Source organism: Melanotaenia boesemani, chromosome 14, assembly GCF_017639745.1.
Source record: "Melanotaenia boesemani isolate fMelBoe1 chromosome 14, fMelBoe1.pri, whole genome shotgun sequence".
Taxonomy (NCBI): Eukaryota; Metazoa; Chordata; class Actinopteri; order Atheriniformes; family Melanotaeniidae; genus Melanotaenia; species Melanotaenia boesemani.
In genome coordinates this window covers 18,372,267-18,392,912 of record NC_055695.1, presented here as the reverse complement: position 1 = coordinate 18,392,912, position 20,646 = coordinate 18,372,267, and the positions used below count along the sequence as shown (strand labels likewise).

The 20,646-nt window shown below is 38.5% G+C and overlaps 1 protein-coding gene across 3 annotated transcripts; it reads right to left on the bottom strand.

Moving 5' to 3' along the window:
• Window positions 1-139: 139 nt before the first annotated feature.
• ccdc50a (coiled-coil domain containing 50a) lies at window positions 140-19,289 on the bottom strand. 3 transcript variants are annotated; one of them, XM_042005491.1, is made up of 12 exons: window positions 18,960-19,289; window positions 15,319-15,381; window positions 12,581-12,710; window positions 10,755-10,845; window positions 10,128-10,230; window positions 9,155-9,202; window positions 6,058-6,209; window positions 5,163-5,207; window positions 3,882-4,025; window positions 3,677-3,759; window positions 3,491-3,600; window positions 140-2,125 (listed from the first exon to the last, which is right to left on the bottom strand). In XM_042005491.1, exons 1-12 carry the CDS (start codon window positions 19,012-19,014, stop codon window positions 2,106-2,108), a joined length of 1,044 nt encoding a protein of 347 aa, XP_041861425.1. In that variant the 5' UTR covers window positions 19,015-19,289; the 3' UTR covers window positions 140-2,105. The 3 variants fall into 3 exon arrangements, with proteins under 3 accessions (XP_041861425.1, XP_041861426.1, XP_041861424.1); XM_042005492.1 differs by lacking the exon at window positions 9,155-9,202; XM_042005490.1 differs by lacking the exons at window positions 12,581-12,710; window positions 15,319-15,381; window positions 18,960-19,289 and adding an exon at window positions 7,013-7,886.
• Window positions 19,290-20,646: the final 1,357 nt, after the last annotated feature.

The following is a 20,646-nucleotide window of genomic DNA, read 5'->3' as shown; positions in this document are numbered from 1 at the left end:
GTAGTTTGTAGATTAAATGAAAAATACTTCAGGTTTTACGAAGCTTAAACCTGTACAACCGACCAGTGCATCATCTCTGCAGTGAAAACATGACACTAGGGGCTTAAGTCATACAGTTCTGACACAGAGCCGTAGAGCGTTTGCATGGAAATGATCCTTTATTATCAGATGCGATTGTTATAAGCAACCGCAGTTAATTTTACTCAAAGTTCTGATACAGCAAATCCCAACACATTAATTCATGATCGGTATATTGCATACAATCCCTAGAATAGACTAAAAACCTGATGTTTGATGTAGATAAAACTTAAATATAATCCCTGATGAACATCCACAAAAATTCATCTTGATCACATCAGTTGTATAACTTTTGCATCCCTAACCACAAGGCGGTGCTCTCCTCAAAGACACTGGGAGCCAAATTTGCTACAGCTACAACTTTTCAAGTTCCAGGGGGGGAGGGGAAAGGTGAGAACATCCCATTCTGTCAACAGAAAAGAACAAGTTAATATAGTTCAACACTTGCATGTTTGTCCTCCACAATATAAACATGTCACACAGAAAACTATCAGTTTCACATCAGGGAAAGATGTTTTGGAAGCCGATTCACACTTTCAGGAACGTTTATTACAACATAGGAACTTTAAAGCAGCACCAAATGTTTGGCTGCCAATGCAAACATTTTTATAAACTTAAAATAAATATGTGCCCTTCATTTTCCCGACACAAAATGAAATTTTCCAGATCTCAGAGGTTTAAAGAAACAAAAACAATTTAAGCAGGATGATGAGTAGTTTCCCTTCTTCCGATGAAATTCTATTGTGTTGTGGAAATGTTAGCAGGAAGTCATGTCTGCCTTTGAGAGAAATAAGTTGAAGTGACAGCGGGAGAGCTTGGAGAACAAAATTAAAGAAACAATGCAAGGAAAGACCAAATGTAGTATAAAAATAAATATAAAAAGGTCCCTTTTTGAAGAAAAATAACTTGTGCAACACAAAATTTTAGGACAGAATACAGAATCTGGCATTTCCACAATGATTTGACACAATTTCATAGCACAAGTATATATTAAAAAAAAAAAAAAAAGTCTATGCTATGAGCATGAATTCAGGTTTAAGACAAGCACCTTACATGCATTTCTATTTCAGATTGTAAATGAAAAGCTGATAGATATTTTATACAGCAGAATATAAGCAAGTAGATATTTTGTTCATTCACAAAAGTGGTTATTGGCTTTCTGTGGCTTTAGCCCTTCTGATTATTTAATACAGAGCTGAAATGCATGTACACAGTTGTACACGATCAGTAAGCATGCACAGGGAAACAGTGATTCATATACAGTCATGGGGTTAAAAAAAAAAGACAGCCATTTAATGTCCATGGATCGTCACAAAGCTCCACCTCTGCACTGTAACAAGGTGGAGCAGACGGCAAGGCCAGAACTACCAGCACCGTGATGAAGGCTTGTTTGTTGTTTTAGTTGAATACAGCAAAGGGGATGAAATTCTTCAGAGTCATAGAGGCTGTGTGGCACATGGAGACGGGCTTCTTGTTGTACAGCATTAACTGCAGCACAAGTGCACAAAGCAGTTGTCATGTTGTTATCTAAGACACTGTAGCAGCCATCTTGGACCAGACAGGCATTTCCCACCAAGAGTTATGAGAAAATTGCATGGTTACGATATATCCAGCAGAGGCCTTAAGCCCTTAAGATGTCATGGTCCAAAGACAGGAAAAACATCAGCAACCAATGACCACAGCAGATGAGGAGCTGCTTTTCTACTTCCACAGCTTTGAATCAAGGGAGTTCATTACACAAGGCTGCACATTTGGCTTGTCCACCAGTTAAAAGAAATATTCACAATTTACAAATAAAAAAAAAAAAAAAAAAAAAAAAAAAGTGTGGTCCCAGCACTCATAGACCCACTTCCTCAACTTAAAATATTCAACTCATTAGATTGTCCCAAGGCATTTGGTCAACAGAGAGTGAATGAATGAAAATGAAGATAAAAAATAAATATTGAAAGAAAAATAAACAGAAAAGAAGATTAAAAAAAAATAAAAAACAAAATGGAGGACTGACAGCATCTCAACATGTTCTGGAGTCACCGCTTCTGATAGGCACCTAGAAAAGGATAAAAAAAACAGAAAGATCCATCAGTGGGTGAATTTATCAATGACACCTTTAAGATCAGACAATTATTATTCACCTGCCTGGTTTCTGCTCCTCACAACAATGTCTCTTTTTTTATATATATAGAGGAAAGAAATATTTGTGGTTTAGTAATACTCATCACTTCCTGTGTGCCACTGTTTTTTTTCTCAGGAAATGCCTTCCACTGGCTCAGAAACTGATTATGTATGTTACCTTAGGCACTTTAGGCAAGTAAGGGCCAACACAGAGGCAAACAGCTACTCATGCTCACTTCTAGGGAGAATTTAGAGTGACCAATTAATGTAACATTCATGTCTTTGGACAGTGGAAGGAAGCCGAAATATCCGGAGAGAACCCACGCATACACGGGGAGAACATGCAAACTCCACCGAGGCTCAAACCATCGACCTTGTTGGTGTGAGGCCGTGGTGCTAACCACCACACCGCCGTGCACCTCCCAAGATGATGTTGGTTAAACTAAAATCCATCAGTTACAAACACCTTTCATTCCTCACGACTCTGACTCAAGAAATAGAAACAAAAACGTAGTTCATGTGTAATTGGGAGGACAGTCGAATAAGCTTATATGCAAATCAAGTTTCTCACAGTGCAAATGGAACCGCGGTGAAACTGTTGCGATATCTGACAAATTCAGCCTCCACTGCAGATCACCATGGTGACGGCAGTTTTCGGTATTAAAGAAACGTTGGCCGTGTATTTTCCTTTGTAGTCTCAATAAAAAATTAAAATAGCAATGTTTTCTCACAGTAATTCTAACATGACATCCTAAATAGATCTCACCAGAACATCCCTAATTTTTACATCGCATAAACGCTACCTGCATCTGCTGTTTTCTTACTCAGCTTTGACATGAAGAGGAAAAATATTGGGGCACTTTTACAGCTGGAGGTTTGATATCCATCCTGCCATGAAATATTAATAAGCCTCTAATCTGACTGTTTTTCAATCTGCCCCTATGAAGTGTGACTGTCGATTGATTAGGTAGTTGTAAATGTCAAAGGTAAATCGCGTAGCAATATCTCCTTTGGATGTTTGAGTTTTTTTTTTTTTTTTTTAAACCAGGAATTTGGAAACTCATATGGATTTTGAGCACCAACAAATGCATGTTTTTTTTTTCAAAATATCGCTATCTGACTGGGCCACAAAAGTGCTGAACTGGTTTGGTAAGTGTGCAGCCCGCTAGCGCTATCCCTGATGACAAACAGTTAATAGTCACTATAGCGAGAGCGGGTCCCAGCTAGCTTTTTGCCACCTAACATGGCAGCGTAGACTAACAGTATGAAGTCAGTGGGAATGGGCCATACACTGAAGTACCTTTGTAAGTAGCCTCGGGTCTTGCAGGAGGGCGAGAGGCAGCAGGGTGGTCCGAGTAGCCATAGACAGAGCTCACGTTCTCATAGTCATGTGTACGAGGCTGAGGTGGCCTGAGACAGACATGAAAAGACATTAGTGTGTTCTATAGCTGTCTGGAAGTATATGGTCCTTAGTTTGGTTTTGTACCTGGCAGGCTTGTTGTAGTTCTTCTGCCTCTGGTAGTCATACTCCTCTCGTGTTCTAGGTCGTACAGCTTCCTCAGAATTCGGCTGAAAAACAACAAGAATTATGGTTCTCATGCTCCAGCAGAAACAGACTTTTAGATAAAGTAATAGCAAAAATAATTCACATAAAGCTTGCTTGAAAAATAAGAATGGATACGAAAGATTACCCTGAATTCTGCCTCTTGTCGCCTTTTTTCCATAGCCATCCTCTCCATTGCCAACCTCTCCCTCTCTCGTTCCTTCTCTTTCTCTCGTTCCCGAATCTTCTTGTACTCCTTCTTTTCTTGTTCCATCAAGTGCCGGGCAATCTCCTGCCACAGTGAAAAAAGTTATTTATCTGAACAAGCAATAAAAATAAAAGCTCCAAGTCCAACAGAATTTTATGTGTGGTCACTAAACCTCATACGATAAATTTCATACTTAAATATATCAGTTATATATGCCTTTTTCCCACTGCAGGAACTTTTGTCCATTTACCAGAGATTAAATAAAAAATCTTGGCTAGACAATGTTAGTGGAGGTGCGAAAAAAAAAAAAAAAATTCTATGGGGCGGGGCTGTGTGGTGAAGAGCTCTGATTGGTGGAACATACACGCAGCGTTCAGCATTTCCATTGACCATATTTTTAAGCTGGTGTGAGGTTTCAAACGTGCTTACATTACTTCTCTAAACTTAACTGTTTGGATCTTTTTGAAGAATGGAGCCAAAAAAAGTGAAGCTATGAGAAGTGGTCAGACGACAAGGTCAAGGATCTTTTGAGCGTATTTGAAGAAGATGAAATTTAGTGCTGCTTCGACTTAGCAATTTGAAATGACAGAGTGTACACAAGAATAGCCGACAAGCTGGTAGAACTAAATGTGTTAAAAAAAGAAAAAAAAAAAAAGGCAGGCTTGGCTGCATATTTGTTCCTGCACTTACAGCCTGTGACCGGCTCAGTGTTTTCCCAAGATACGTCTTGAAAGACCGCCCCTCTGTTTACATAAGGAGGCAGAAATGCATACAGAAATGTATAAAGGAGACATAAATAAATATGCTTAAACAAAAATATAAAAGAAAAAAAAATGTAAGATCGGAAATAGCTTTTTACTGCTACATCCTGGACTGGAGGTGTAGTGCAGTTTCTTTTACCACTTCCCCGTACGTCATCCGCCTGATCAGAATAAAGTTTCTGGAACTTTACATTGTAGTAAAAATGTAAAAAACACAGATTACCAGGGATTCTTTTGCTCTGATTAATAAATTCTTGGTAATAAAATTTCCTGGGAATGTTGGTGGAAAACCTATTAACGCCACTTTCACAGCTGGGTTATATATAACCCTGATTTAGACGTGGATTTAAAGACTCAGAGTTAGATGTCATTAAAGCAACTTCAAAAGGCTGAATATTGGAAATTAAACATGTAAAAACAAGATGGACGGCATAAAAGATTCCAGACTTTCCCCCCTCACCTCATCTTGTGCCATTTGAGCTGCACGCACATGCATCTTGCTTGCCTGAAAAAAGCAAACAAAATGTTATTTTTCCCCAGAGTTGCTGCTCTATCATTATGCAACAAGACAGTAAAGATTTATTAGAACAAACTGTTCAACTTTAGATTGTTCAACATAGAAAAGCAACATTTATTCAAGAGCACTAAAGTAAAATCAGGCTTCACACAGAAAGATTTTATTTTACTTTTTTCTGATAATGCAAAAGATTTATTTTTTCATTTTATATACGTTTAGTTTTTGTTGTAACAAAGAAGTTATTCATTTTTTTTTTTACACCAGGCCTCTCAACAGAGAAGTCTTAGCTCTTAACCTATATCAGAATTGTAATGAAAATATGTGCAAAAAGAGGAAAATCAGTAACAACATGATACAGGGGCCAACTTCCAAGTAATTTCCATTCTGACGCTTTTGCCCTTCACTACAGGATGTAGGTTTCTGATGTCTGGTTAATGCATCTCCAAATAAGGATATTCTTCATTTCCACACAACTGGAATTTACGTCATGTCCTCAAAAGGAGCCTCATTTCCCCAGAGATGAAACTTTTCCTTTACAACTGATCACTCATCCAGTGTGAGGCCTTAGTGGAGGTCAGAGTAGCTGTTTATGTACATTTCTGACCTACAACTTTCTCTTTCCAGAGTATCTGATTTGTAAAATTCAGTGTATTCACATGCAAGCTTTAGAGTTAATAATCAGCTCTCACTGTTTGTAGTTTTCAGTAATCACAAATTTAAATGTTGGACATTTAGTTTTGACATCAGTTTTAAAGTCTTAACAGTGTTGCACAGAACTGTCTACCTTACAGAGCACAAATACACAAAGTTTAATGCATTTTATAGTTTCATTGTCCACCTTGATTTCCTCCTCTTGTATTTTTCTTGCAACCTCCATGTCTTTCAGCTCCTGCTCACGAATATCAAGCTTCGTCAGCCCCTTGGTGGCTTCGCTCAGTCCAAACTCAGTTTCTGCTACAACTGCTCCACTGACTTTGTGCACAATACGACCTGCAGGTGCAAACAGCTCCATTAATCCAAGAGTAAATATGAATTTAAAATGCATTGATTACTTAAACAATTGATTAACAGGAATAAACACAAAAGGAAATTTCTCTCTATATTACTAAGAATTGTAAGAAATTCTGATCACAACTACCCAGACCTGGAGGTCACATGGTTGATTGTTTTGACCAATTAACAAATGAAAGCAAAGACTTAAAAGGACCAAAAAAAAAAAAGTCCAAAACTCCTGGATAAACAAAATGATTAAATTTATTATGAAAAAACTGATTTGTATGCCAGATCGGCACATATGTAGAAGTAGCAATGAAAACCACAGGGCACCTTAAAGGGCTGCAGCGCATCTCCACTGGTGGTAATTATTTGACTTCATAAGATAAAACTTTTAAGAGCTAGAATTTTAAGAAGCAAGAATTTGACTATGTTGCTTCTTGTTTTGATAATACGAGAAATACAACCAACTTGGCAGCCCTGAAACCCTTTAAAAATGCCAAAGCATTTTGGTTTATAATTCATGGAGCTACTTTGACTGGGAAACCACAGCACACGTCGGTGTCAGCACAGCTAAAAGTCAGCAAATGATCCGAGAAAGAGCGAAGCCCGCAACACAACAGCAAACCATCAAAACCTGTAGTCAAAAAAAGACCACTGCTATAAAATTAGAGAAATCAATGTTATTAGTTAAAGGGAAGTTAGATCAACCCACCACCTGAGATTAACCACAAGAAGAGCAACACCAGCACACCACACATACACCCCTGCAGAGCCTAAAGGCGTTCTCGGGGTGGTACCTGTCTCTTTGTTGGGATGACTATGACTGTGCTCTATTTCAGGACCCTCCCCCTGCTGGGGGTCCCAGAACTCCCTGGAGTTCCTGTGTCCTTCATCGCTCTTGAACTCGTCAAACGCCTTGTTGGGGCTAGAGTGGGAACGCTGCCGGCTTCCAGCCCTCCTCTTACTATCATTGTCTTCCTTGTCCCAGGTGGCTCTGCTATCCATCGGCCAATCCCTGCTTTGTTTAGTCTCCAAAAAGTCCTCATCAAGCCCCCTGTCCCTGCTTCTGGCTCTTGCTCGTTGCTTGTCTTTTTGTCTCCGTTTGTCTCTCTCTCCATATCTGTCCCCACTATGTCCTCTGTCTCTAGATTTTTCCCAGTCTCCTGGCAGCCTAAGATCCTGTTCCCTGTCTCTCCTTTGGTCTTTTCTCACTTGTCTCTCCCAGTCCCAGTCTCTGCCCTGCCTCTGCCTTTCTCTGTCCCAGGCCTTGTCTCTTTCTATAGGACTCTGTGGTGGAGGTGGTCTAGCTGGTCTCTCCTTCCTTCTTACCACTCTGTCTGTGTCCCTCCCCCTTTGGTCTCTGGCTCTGTCAGTATGCGCAGACTCATACTCTGGATTTCTGTCCCCATGCTTGCCTCTGGACAGGTGCTCTGGATATGGATCTGCATGTCTGCTTCGTCCTCCTTCTGTCACTACGTGGTGCTCGGGATACCTGGAGCGGCTATGGGGTGCCACAGAGTCCAGTTTTGGGTACCTGCTTTTTTTTGGGTTCAGCTGAATAATAATCTGGAGAATAATCTCGATGTGAGCGCATTGGAGGGTACTCATCATATCGGCCAGGGGAACTTGATTTGTGGCGGGTATGTTTGTCCACGTCGAGGGGTCTTCCAGCTGAGCCGGACAGAGTGGAGGGAATGATGATGGTTGAGGAGAACATGGAAATGTGATAAACAGTAAACAGATGATTTAAGCCGAGACAGTTAGTAGGCACAGTTCAACACATCACCTGTGAGGAAAGAGATGATCCAAGGAAATACCACATATGGATAAAAAAAAAAAGTTGCTATTAGATGCACCCAAGTTGTCCAGAAATAGGTGAAAAATGCAAAAAGGTTAAGAAACCGGGAGGAAGTATGTGAAGCCTGAATAAAGAATAGTAATATTTTTTACTGCAAACGTCTATTGTGAGACATTAAACATCCAAAATGTGCTGCAATACCTTCTTCTAAGACTGAGTGCTGTTTGATCAACAGTTGGAAATAAATGTGGCTTACAAGGGGGAAAAAATGCAGCACAAGTATACCACTGATGTTATCTAAACTTGAGAAAAAACACCATCTCTGTGAAAACCAATTTGGTGGGCGTCGCCATTTGATCAAAGTTTGAATGAAAACAAATAGTGGAAATGTACATTCAGGAAGCACAATGGAGTGGACGGAGTATTTGCCCTCGTTTCCTTCTCATTTTTAAAAACATTTGCTCAACCCCCTCCTTCTCATTTCCATCAGTGCTCGTGTCACGTGAAGACTGCCATTTTAGTTTAGACAAACATAGTCAGTAGGCCCTCATTTCCTGTGAGGAACACCCATTTATACCGCCTGATGAGAAACCAAGACGTCTCACAAGTGTGACTGCATCTCTGTTCATGGTTAGTTGTGTCTTACAGTGGTGATCTCTTGACATGTTCTAAGTATCTATGGGATATCTTTACCTCACAGTATGAAATGCAGAGTAAATAAAGGAACCAAATCTTTGTTCTATCTTGCGCACATTCATGCTTATCCAGTTATAGTCACACAAAAACTCTACAGGGATATTATATAGTATATTCTAGTGAGAGCACAGAGGAGTTGCTTATTTCACATGAATTACTCTTCATCCTAAGCACCTGCTACAAGGAGCTAAAGCAACAACAGGTTGCACAGCACACTGATCCAGCCGGTCAGGCAGACAGAGCTATTTGTCCTGCTTACACATGTCAACAAAAAGTCTGTGTCCACACAAAGCTGTATGCACTTCAAACATGACACTTAAACTAACCAAGCTTAAGCTTCTGTATCAGTGATATTGCAAAGGAAGATTTTTTTTTACATTTATATGATTAACTTCTGGAAAGTGCAGTAAACAGAGAAAGCACACACATATTCCTTTCTGCTTACCATCTGGGAGTAACAAGACTGAGGAGGTTTTTTGCTGTCTGCCTGGCCCTGTGTAATAGAAGAATCATGCCATGTTAGATTCTGCAGACTGAGACAGCTGCAGAGTAAAAAACACTTGATTTCCCCCTGACACTCAAAGTCACACTTGCAGTTCAAGAAATATGTAAGACTGGGCTCATTGGACTTTCAAATATTTACCACATTTCAGAAGCAGCTATAAAAATCTCAGGAGGAGAAACAAACTGAACCATTATCTTCTATAAACCATCTACAATAAACCTGCATTTCACAACATGAAAATAATGCAAGACTCAGGATAAAATTCTCCTGGAAGGAGGAAACATTTTGTAAGAAACTGAGAAAAAAAAAAGGATTAAAATGAGCCAATGTTTCTGTTGCAGTAGAAAAAACAAGCCTACAGAGGGATGAATCATGCAGTGAATGTGGGAGGTGACATCTGAATGAAAGGAGTTCCCAAAACATAATAGAACACATACATGTCAGCTGAAGCATTTGTTGTGTATGATTAAGTAAGAAAAATTATGTAAACCTAAATTTTTATCTTTACAGTATGTATTCATTAAACATTAACAGGAAAATCATTTAATATTTGTGTAATCTGGTACCAAAGCCCACATAAGCTGGATCTGGAGCACTGTTGAACCCAGCAGCTGCTCTTAAACTGAAGCAAAATGGGTAGTTATTTGTCAGCAGGAACATGCAAGTCTGCCTTCAAGGTTAATTGTGTGATTAAAAATGTATCCCCAAATCTTTGCCTCGAGTCAGCAACACTCTCCAGCTCTGTGGTGCATCAAACGCACAGCCTCGCTTTTTAAAAGCTTGGGAAGAAAGAAAATCCACTAAAAGAAAAAGCCATCTTCACCCATGTTCATCCACAAAAGCTGCATAAAACAAGCGCTTCATATGTACAGACAGGAAATATCACAACTTGAGTCAGTGTCGCTCCTCTCACCTGCTTGATCCTCAAAGTATTCCTCATCAAAATGAGTTTCCAGGTGCTTCTGTCTCCTCCTCTCCTCTTTCATCTCTTTCTCTTGCAACTTACGGGCGATGGCCTAGAAATAAATAAAAGACACGGTAAACATAAATATGGCCAATCTTTAAAAATACTGCCTCCAATTTCATGCACATTTAAGTGGTGAGGTGAATTATCACTTGTTTTACTAGAAAAATCCAACATGGAGATGTTGCAGATCTCTGTTCAGAGCAAGTACACATTTAATAAATCAGATATTCTGAAAGATTTACTTATAATATAACAAACAACTGAAGGAGAAAAATGTTTAACCATGTTGATGAGTTGAGAAATTAAAAGTTAAAGTTCTTTCATTTAACAGCATGATGCTAATGTAACATCTCAAATTTCTATTTTGCATATAGGGCAAAACAAACACTATAAACAGGAGTTTAATAAGAAAATAAAGGCCAAGTCCTTATTGTCAATACAAGAACAGAAATGTATCTGCTGGTGATGACTCAAGAGCAATGTTCAAATCACTGCACTACATTGATCAGACATCAAGCCAGTGATGAGTAGGTGCAGCAGACGTCCATAAACAGGCAGAAATATGTTTCTTACCGCATCCTTTTCTTCCTGCTGTCGCTGCTGCTCTGCCTGTCGGACCAGTTGTTCCTGAATCTCCTGAGCAATCTCATTATCTTGCCGTTCACTAGCATTCCCACAGATTCAATGAGAAGGAGAACAAACTAAATATTACAAACATGCTTATAGATGCTTAAAGAACTCATTTATCTGCACAAACCCCAGTTGCTATTGTTCTGTTAGCTTTTGATGGACCCATTGACTTTAAGTTATCAAGACACTTGAACATGACTCAGTTATGAATCCGAGCCATGCCACTTCATATAAATAACAATAAAATACATTTTAAGTAATCATATGATATAAGGAAGGTCAGCTTTGAAATCATCCAGCATGCAGTGTCAGATACAGGGTGAGCTTCTGACAGGAGCTTGTTATGATGTTGATCTGAAAAGCTTGCCTTGGCTCAGTTGCCTCTTAACAGCATGATTTTGACAACAACACCATCTGTTTGAAAGGCTTCAGTACAAAGATCATGTCTAAGTGTGCACACGAACATGGGTGAAACTCCTTGCTGGCAGCAGAACAGATGTCTACCCTGATATGCACCTGAAACTAACCTGAGCGTACCAGTTCCTGAAGCTGGAAAAAGCAGACTGGTTACAGCACATCAGTGTCAGTAGCAGGAAAGAAGTGCTGCTGTACTTCCATGTGTCTGCGTGTTGCAGCTTCTGAGAGTGGGTGTAAATGAGGTGGCACTGTCACGTGGAGGCTAACAAGAAGCACTGGCCTACATCGATAATCTGTTCTTTCCTTATGGGTTCAATACCACCAGTTGAACAATCTGTGTTTTGCAAATTAGAAAATAAAGTTGAAACTGAAATCTTACTGAGTGAGCAATGTCAATAACAAGTGCATATCAGAAAGAAGTACTTTGACTCCAAGCGATCTTTTGCAAGCTTCTGTTGCAGCCTAAGGTTTGGAGTAAAAGAAAAACAGAAAACTTTTCAATGTTTAAACTTTGTGACAGTTTCTGTATCGAGCTACTGTGTTTAGTAAGTGTGAATGCTGCACAATATTAGTTATACAGCTCGATCTAAGTTTAACCCACTGAGGAACCAAGATCTCATAGCTACAGATACCACATACATGCATGTTTACACACTGCATGCATACAATCTGGCATCCTGCCCATTTAAGTGGAATAAATGGAACTGCAAGACAAATATGACCAGCACTGATCAGCACAGCTGCTGAACAGCAGCAACAGCTCTTTATCACAATTTCAGTAAGGAGATGTTAAGTTAGTTACAAAGTCAGGGGCATCTTGTGAGCAATTTATGTCCCACTAATTACAAAATTGGCTAAAGTCCACAAAGCCATTACCAAATCTCATCATTGCTGTTTTTAAACACAAACTAAGTCATGCAAAACATGAAAAAGGCTATAGTTACTCAAAACTCAGAGGAGTGCTGGATCACCTTGCTGGAGTACCATTAATCTGATGTAAATGTGAAAGTTTCAGAGTAAATACACCAGATCGAACTAGCTGGAAACAGATGCTGTCATCACAGTAACAACTACTGGCATTACACTAGCTTTACATTTCACTGATTAACCAGAAACAAATGCATACAATTCTGCTCTTGGATAACCATTACCACTTAAAAAAAATATATATAACCAAGTAAATGAACAGATTTATCTTAGGGACCAATTGTTGTTAATATCGCTAGTTCAACATTTTCACCAGATGATCGTGACGCCCTTTCTGAAAGGATTCTTGCTGTTCATTGGCTGCCTTTTCTTTTGTGTATGATTTAATGCCTATTTCACATCGATAGGTGTGTTGAGACACCCACATGTCACCATGTTGTTTCTGGTTCTGGACCTTGGCCCTCTTATCCTCCTCTTCTTGCAGCTTCTTGGCAACCAGCAGGTCCTTCTGCACCAGGCGGCTCTTATGGACGTTGGAAGCCAAGTGGCTTTCAACTGCAGAAACAAACATAAGCAGCGCTCTTGAAACTGAGTACACAAGCAGGTTGGATTGCACTAGTAAGGTAGAATTAGATAAATAATGAAGAAGAGCAAAGTTAGGAGTTTATTTACAGATTTTTTTTAATGTTGTCCACTCTGTAAGGAAGGTCTGAGGACAAGATAAACGTTGAGGATGCAGACGCTTCAGTCTCGTGTAATGAGCAGAGCAAGCTGAGAAATGAAGGCTTGCAGCTGAGGCGTCATTCCAAGGTTGCGTGTTGGCACGTTGTTGCCATAACAGATAATAAATCCTTCTTGCTGACGCACTCCAAGCACTTCAATGTACGGAGAGCATCACTCATTCACTCGGCTCCGTTTCATCCAGCTATTGATCTGTTCTCAGCTTTCATGTGAAAGTATCAAATTAGGTTTGGCAATTTAACCATGAGCAGCTCCATAAAGTTTCTGCTCCTGACCGGTGGGATTGAAAAAGGAAACCGAGTCACAGCTCTGTCAACTTGATAAAAAGTCAACGGGTTAACATTGATTTTCTATATTTACTTCTGTTTTTGGGGGTGGGGGTGTTGTTATGATCAACTGTTGAGCTTACGACGTCCCACAAAAAAATATTTGAGATCAAAAGTGATGTCAAAACCCAAAATAAGATGATCATTTATCCGCTGTCATGTTTTCAACCAGATTAATTGATACATTTTTCAAGAGGAGAAAAATTTAATTTACTCATCCCACAAACTTACAAATAATGAGATATTTGTTCATTCACAAAAAAAATGGTCCAGGGTGAGAAAAACACACATCTCACCATGTAAACCTCAGACACATCCGTGGAGAGTTGCATGAAGAAAGCATGATTAAGAAAATGAAACATAATAAACTAAGGCAGCTGTTATTCCTTTAGGAATAGGATGGAAATTGCAAAAATAAAGGCTTATATTTTAGAAAATAATTAACCATTTAGTACAAATCTATGGGTTAAAAGTACAAATTCTATGTAATTTAGAAACATCAGATATAGGATATTTAAAAAATTAAATCAGCAAGTCACCTGGCTTCATGCAGAATATTTTTTAACGTTGATGAATGGTGTTTACTGTTTAGAACCCCAGCTTCTTTCTAAAGTTATGTCCTTGTGCATTGGTTTGGACCTAGCAGAATTTAGTTTTTGTGGTAAGCTTAACTTTTTGCAGAGACACTGGAGGCATGTGGAGACACAGGAGGGAGCCTTTTTGGAGCATAAGTTGAAGTCCACAGGTCAAAGAGTTAATCATATAAAAGGCAGGCCAAGAAATACCGGTGACCACAGCCAACATGCAGGAAGGTTATAACTAGGTGACTTCTAACCTTTTTGGCAGTTTGCTGCATAGTTCACATTTTCATGGAAATCTTAAGTGGTGTATTTGTGGAAACAGAAAAGCAACTATGTTCAGTGTTGAGTGAAATATCATCTATTGTTTTCCACAGTATAAATGTATTCACCTTTAACAAGGTTAAATCTGAACAAGTGTAGCTTTTTTCTAGTTGTTTCCAAATATTTCTTTATGAATTAGGGAACATGAGGAATGTGTGGAGATATGATAGTCATTAATGTTATCTGTAAAACGATGAAAGGAAAGCCTTGTTATGTCTTAGTCTATATTTATCATGTCCTCCTAGTAGAAAATATCCTTTCAGCCTACCACAGAAAGAAACTGCTTACTGTACAGCAACAAGAAGCTCTTGATAAAAAAAGGACATTTTAAAGCAATAAACCATTAGAATTAACTTTAATACCATTAGTGTACAAATCCAAAGCAGGGGAAGAACGCCTCAATAAATCACTGCTTTTTTCTGTCGTGAAAAATATGCAGCAAATTACTAACACATGATCTTACATAAAGCAGTACTAGCTGATCTAATGGGGCATGCAGGGACAAACACATAGCTAACTAAAAACATGCAAGTCTAACACTCTCACACTCACACAGTCAAGAGACTCCAGTGTTAAGTGTGTTGCACTGGCCAATATCAGATCTAAATCAGGCTTTCTCTGCATTACAGCTGCAGCACACAAAAATGAATGTGATCCAGATGAACCACACGGACCAGCAGACAGAATCCACAGCCCTGCTCTCACAGTACTGTCGTGGCATCCTGCACCATTCTGTTAACAGTTTAGCTGAAGCAGGGTTTTTAAAGGGCTTAATGAGGCCACAGCCACCGATGCTGCATTTTACCCTGTTACACTTCTTATACTCTCCAAGAAGTCCTTGAGGAAGTCATATTTTCACTGTTACACCAAAGAAAATCACATTTCAATTCTGGTTCTCTTGCAAAAAAAAAAAAAAAAGCAATAAGTGGCCGCAGTATGACAGGGAGCTTCTTGTTAAAAAAAAAAAAGTCTACAGTGATATAGCAGTGTTAAAATAAAATGACAGAGGACATGTCTACATAAACTCTTTAAAACTCACAAAACTGATCAGAATATTTCACAGGATCTAACAAAAACATTTTTCTCTCCATCAACCTTTTGATGTTTGAACTGAGAAAGAAGACGTTACCTAAACATGAGAAAATAGGAGATTAGGAGGAGGAAATAAAACTAGGTCACTTAATCTTTTCTTACTTTCTTGTTCCTGGAGGTTGTAGGCCAGGGAGTGGTCTTCTAGCACAGCGAAGTCTCGGCACACTAAAAGAAAAAAAAAAAAAAAGAAAAGAAAAAAGCATGACTCCATAGAAACAATGTTTTTCATTAGCCGTGGACATCTTCAGTTAACAGACTGAGATATAAGTAGCACAGACATAATGTGGATCTTTCTGAGCAAACAAAGACTAAACAGACATAACCGTGTTTTTAAATCAGTTCTGGTCATTTTGTCCTGAATGACTGGCATCAGCCTTTAAAACAAAAACAGCAATAAATTCAAAAACTAAATGAATAGGTTACCAATAAATTTATTCCTGCATGAGCTGTGGAAAATACAGTGCTGTGAAAAGAATGCAAAAAGTACAACACTGCACTGTTCCAAACCTACTGAATAAATACAAACTTATGAAAACCTGTTAGATTCTGTCAGATTAGAACTAAAGGGTGTTTGACAATCTGATATACAACGTAGCCATCCGGAAAGTGGTTTGCTTATTTTTGTCAAAAACTACATGATATGAAACTAACAGAGCAACCCATCTGTCCTCGGCCCAAATAACCCTCAACATATGCAAATATGCAGCGGCTAACACTTCTTAAAAATAGTTATATGCCCTTCAAAGTGAGAAAAAGCTGTTTTACTGACAAGCTGCTAGTTTAAAACTTAAAGCTGTCTGACGAAAGGAATGAATGTTATTACAACTCTTCCTAATCAACTTCTGTGTGACACCAAAGCACAAACAGATTTAGAAAAATGTGTTTTTGTACAAATTTCATTTCCAGAAAAAGTTGGAAAGGTTTTTAAACTGTAAGAATTTCAATCTGTAACTTATGAGTTAAACATTTAAAGAGGAAAATCAAAAGAAACACAAACGTAGAATCTGTCAAACGAAACACTTTAAAAAGTTGAATTAGAAGCGTGTTTCACATTGTGCTAAAGCAGTCTTCCAAAAAAACAGAAGCAAACTGTTGCGGATTTGCAAGAAGAATCTGCTCCCATTTTTGCGGAAAATAATATTTTAGCTGTTCAACAGTCCGCAGCTGTCGCTGTGTGATTCTTCTCCACAGAGTTTTAGTCGTAGACAGATCTAGACGGGTCACACTATTTTAGGTAATTCAGTAAAAAGGTCTGACACCATCCTGCTGAAATAATAGCAAGCTTTGCAGGAACAAAAACCCTTGGTGGTTAATGCATCTGTCTTTTAAATTCAAAATTACACACCTGGATTAATAGCATCATCATTTTTATGCAAGTCATCTATGGACAAATAGGCTCCTCCATACTACTGCAGACACTGGCATGTAGAACCAGACTCCTTTCTTCCTAAAAGCCAAAATGTGGACTCATCTGACAACAGATGTCCACTGCCTTTGTATCTGTCTGAGATGAGCTGGTGTCAAGAGAACTAGGCAGCACATCTGCACAGAGCTGACATATGGCTTACTGTTGTGTAGTACATCTTATGAAGATAGCATCAGACTGTGTTGACTAATAATTTTTCTGAGGTATTTCCAAGCCCATGTGGCTATACTGATCATGGCGGTTTCTGATGCAATGGTGCCTGAGGGCTCAAAAATCATGCACATTAAAAGTGGTTTCTCTTCTTGTTTTGGGGTTAAGGGTTAGCATTAAAATGGGTTTTAATTTTTTATATATAGTACAGTTTTCAGTATAAAAAAATAAAAAATATTTAGAATATCAGTTAACATTAATCACATCAATAGTAGATGAATTTTTAAATTACATTAAAAATAGTGTATGGCATCAAAAATGCTTTATTGCCATTTAAGCAGCCATTTGCAACAGTTTTCCATTTCTGGTTTCAATATTAGTAAAAATACCAACTCGCTTTGCTCAATCACCCTAAAAACAACTCTGCAGCCTTGTAGGAGGGTTATTTTCCTTATAAAGAACCAACGCTATCTCTACACAGCCGTCTGAAGGGTACAGAAAGTACAAAAACAGCATTTCTCCATTTGAGTATCTGGGACCAACTGGTTTTCAAATGCAGCGAACTTCCTGTGTAGCAGAGTGAAGGACATTTTGAAGACGTTTCTCCCAATCTCAGATATTTATGGATGCAGGCTTCAATGATCTGTTAACATGTATAACGTACAACCGACTGATCCGTAACTACTAGCTGACACTGACTATGCTGTATGTCAGTACAAATTAGAGAAATTTGTTGCTGCTATTACTACAGACAGACTGGTAGGAGGTTCAGATTGGCTGGCTGTAACAGATGACAGATGACTGTCTTAACAGAGATAAACATGATAAAAAGAGAAGGCCATGACCCCCACAAAGCCTCACAGTGGCTCTGGCCAGTTTCGAATTTTGATTAATGCAGAGTATTTTCCCACCATATGCTTAAGCTCCTTAACCAAGAAACCTAAGACATCTTCCTGCTGGTTTATCTTGGTGTTAACTGCATTTTTAAGGGTTCCACAATCTGGGTTTGTGTGACAGCTGCTTTTATAGCTTGCAGAAGGCAACACTTTGCAAACCACAGTGTTTACAACAACACCAAGCTACAAGTGAAGGATTAAAGCTTCAAGAATTGGTTCAGGCTCTCACAACATCATGTGGGCTGGAAATAGAAAAATAAATAAATACATAAAATAATGGTTGAAAACAAAAAAAAAAAAAACAAAAAAAAACCACACAACCTTTCACAGCACTGTCCAAAATGCCAACAAACGGCTAGTTTTTGTGTTTCATGTGGCAGCAAGTAAACAACCTCAGCCCACCTTCTCACAACAGAGCTGTAAAAGTGGACAACTAACAGTTTTTTGTTTTATTCTTTTCCAAACATATCAGTGAAGGAACTGAAACTTTTTCAGCAGCTTTCTTAGTCTTTTCCTCTGCAGAATTGGTAAGCAGTGGATATGCTGGTTTCTTCTCCCTCTGACCAGAATAACAAGCATCCTACTGAGCAGCTGCTTCACTCTTAACAGGATGAGTTGTTTCCACCAGAACAGCAGCTTATCCATTTGAGTAAACCTTAAGTTATTTATATTGAAACAGTTACAACAGCAAAGTATTTTTAAAAAGTTTTAAAAGGATGTATTAGGACAAATTACACAACTAAAAGAAAATTGAACCAGAATATCATATGACATAATGTCTCGTTATCAAAGCTAAACAACAACACTTTAACAAGCAAACCTCTCCAGGAAATCATTGCTACGGCTAAGTCGCCTGACCCTTGATAGGATGCATGTTTTCACACAGTTGTCGTATTCCTATTTACATTCCAGTTCCCTTAGACCATTTTACTATAACTTCACCAAAGGACAGTGTTTAATAGGAAGATGGGACACATGTCACCAGACATACATCAATGTTCACCGTAATCAGACAAATTCTGACTGGGATACCAAATCTTCCACGACATCCACAACCGTGGCTAAGTAAATGTGATTAGTGTTGTCTGTGTCCAGTATTTAAGACTGGTTAGTTTGCTAGCATCCAGCAGTACACTGAGCTACGACTCATCACAGATAGTGTCTGAGACTTAACGAAACACCTGTGTTCACTGATTAATATTAGCCCTACTCGTGTCACCGAACAGCTGGCTAGCTTGACAGTTAGCTGGGAAACATGTTATGGACATTACCCTCTTTCACTCCAGGTAGTTTATTCTTGTCGATGCTAACGTTACAATCAGCCATGTTGTCACCGATAATATGTCAGGATTTTTTTAAAGAAAAAAAGGAAAAAGAAAAAAAAAAACCCCCGCTGACGGTGAATTACACTTCCGTTTCTCTCGAAGGCTAGCTGCAGTCTGGTGATTGATCGCCTTTGCTCATAAACCGGATTGATGGTTCAGGTGCTGGACGGCCCTTTTGATTAGTTTCGGTAGCCACCCTCTCCCAATACACTGCTGCTGAAGCTAGCGTATCAGATTTTCTACGAGCGTCCCTCCCTCCCTGACCATAGACACTTCCTCCAACCAGGCCAACAAGAGACTTGTAGTTCAGAAACACTTCCGGTAAATGAACTTCAAAACAAAAGATTTTAAATAAATAAATAAATAAAATCAAAGTATTTTTTAAGAAGTTCACGATTAAAGACAGTTTTAGGATTGTTAACAGCATGATGATACATTTTCATCATCTACAAAACTGACAATATAAAAACAAAGATAAAAACAGCTACAGAAAACAGGACAAGGCAAGTTTGTTTGTATAGCATATTTTATGTACAAGATTTACAGTTTAAACCGGTTTCATAAAATGACCATAAAAAGATGTAAAATCACCAATATGGGACACAATGACAGAATTGTAGTTGTAGCCACAAGTTGTAGTTAATTCACATTTCTCTTAGACTCTCTATTCTTCCTCTCTGCCAAGAGGTTTCTGTAATCAATCCATCCGTGCAAAAAATTAACACAGATCACAAAATCACCAGATTGACCGAATTTCCCAAAGCTCTAGAAACAATACATTTTTTTAAATTAATTAATTAATTAATTAATTTTTCTTTTCAAGTCAGAGTGGTTAAAGTACTCCACTTCCGGTATAATTGTAGCTCAACACGTTTAACTTGATGCACCTGCTGCAAGCTTCAGTGCTTCAAAGCAATATTCTCAAGTCCTGTTCACATCAAAGGCTGCACGGGGTCAAAGATGCGATCTGGACGGATTGGATGAATTAGCAGGAGTTACATTCACAAGTGACAGTTCTACAAAAAAGAAAAAAACACAAACAAACAAACAAACAAACAAAAAAAAACATGGTTATACTTTTTCTTTTTTTTTTTTTACCCCTCTGTGATTTAAACAAAGTGTAGTGACGCCACAGCTGCTGCTGTTGTAATTATGTTAATATGATTGCCCCCTCTAGTGTTCAGCTGATCTACTTGCAGGTGTTTGCCACACTTGTTAATCACCTTTTTCAGTCTTGCAGTGCATTACGAGTTCTTATGAAAATACAGCAACCTCACAGTCCATATTTAATGTTCATATATTAACACTTAAAGTCTTATGCTTTATTTTTCAGTAAAATTCTGTGACCTTGGCCTCTGTTGTAAATGATGCAGTAGGCTGGTTAGAAACAGAAACAGGATTTATGACTCCATGACATTAACTCACATCCCATTTATTTCTTCACCAGAAACTGATTGAGTGGACAGAATTTTCTATCTCTAAATTACGAGTCCACAAAACAGTCACTTTTGCAAACATTTACTCAGTTTCATTGTTCAAAAAGTTGTTAGTTTTGCTGTGATTTTTTTGTTGAAATATGTGAATAACAATGACAAATTCTCCTGAATTTTTACAAGTTCCACATCACTAGTCT

Excerpts from the sequence above, each read along its gene's own strand:
- ccdc50a (XM_042005490.1), bottom strand. The coding sequence starts at position 10,154 with ATGAGGAATACTTTGAGGATCAAGCAG. Across the intron at positions 6,210-7,012 it reads TCATCCCAACAAAGAGACAG|GTCGTATTGTGCACAAAGTC; the intron begins GTACCACCCCGA and ends TTGCACCTGCAG. Across the intron at positions 3,760-3,881 it reads GACAAGAGGCAGAATTCAGG|CCGAATTCTGAGGAAGCTGT; the intron begins GTAATCTTTCGT and ends GTTGTTTTTCAG.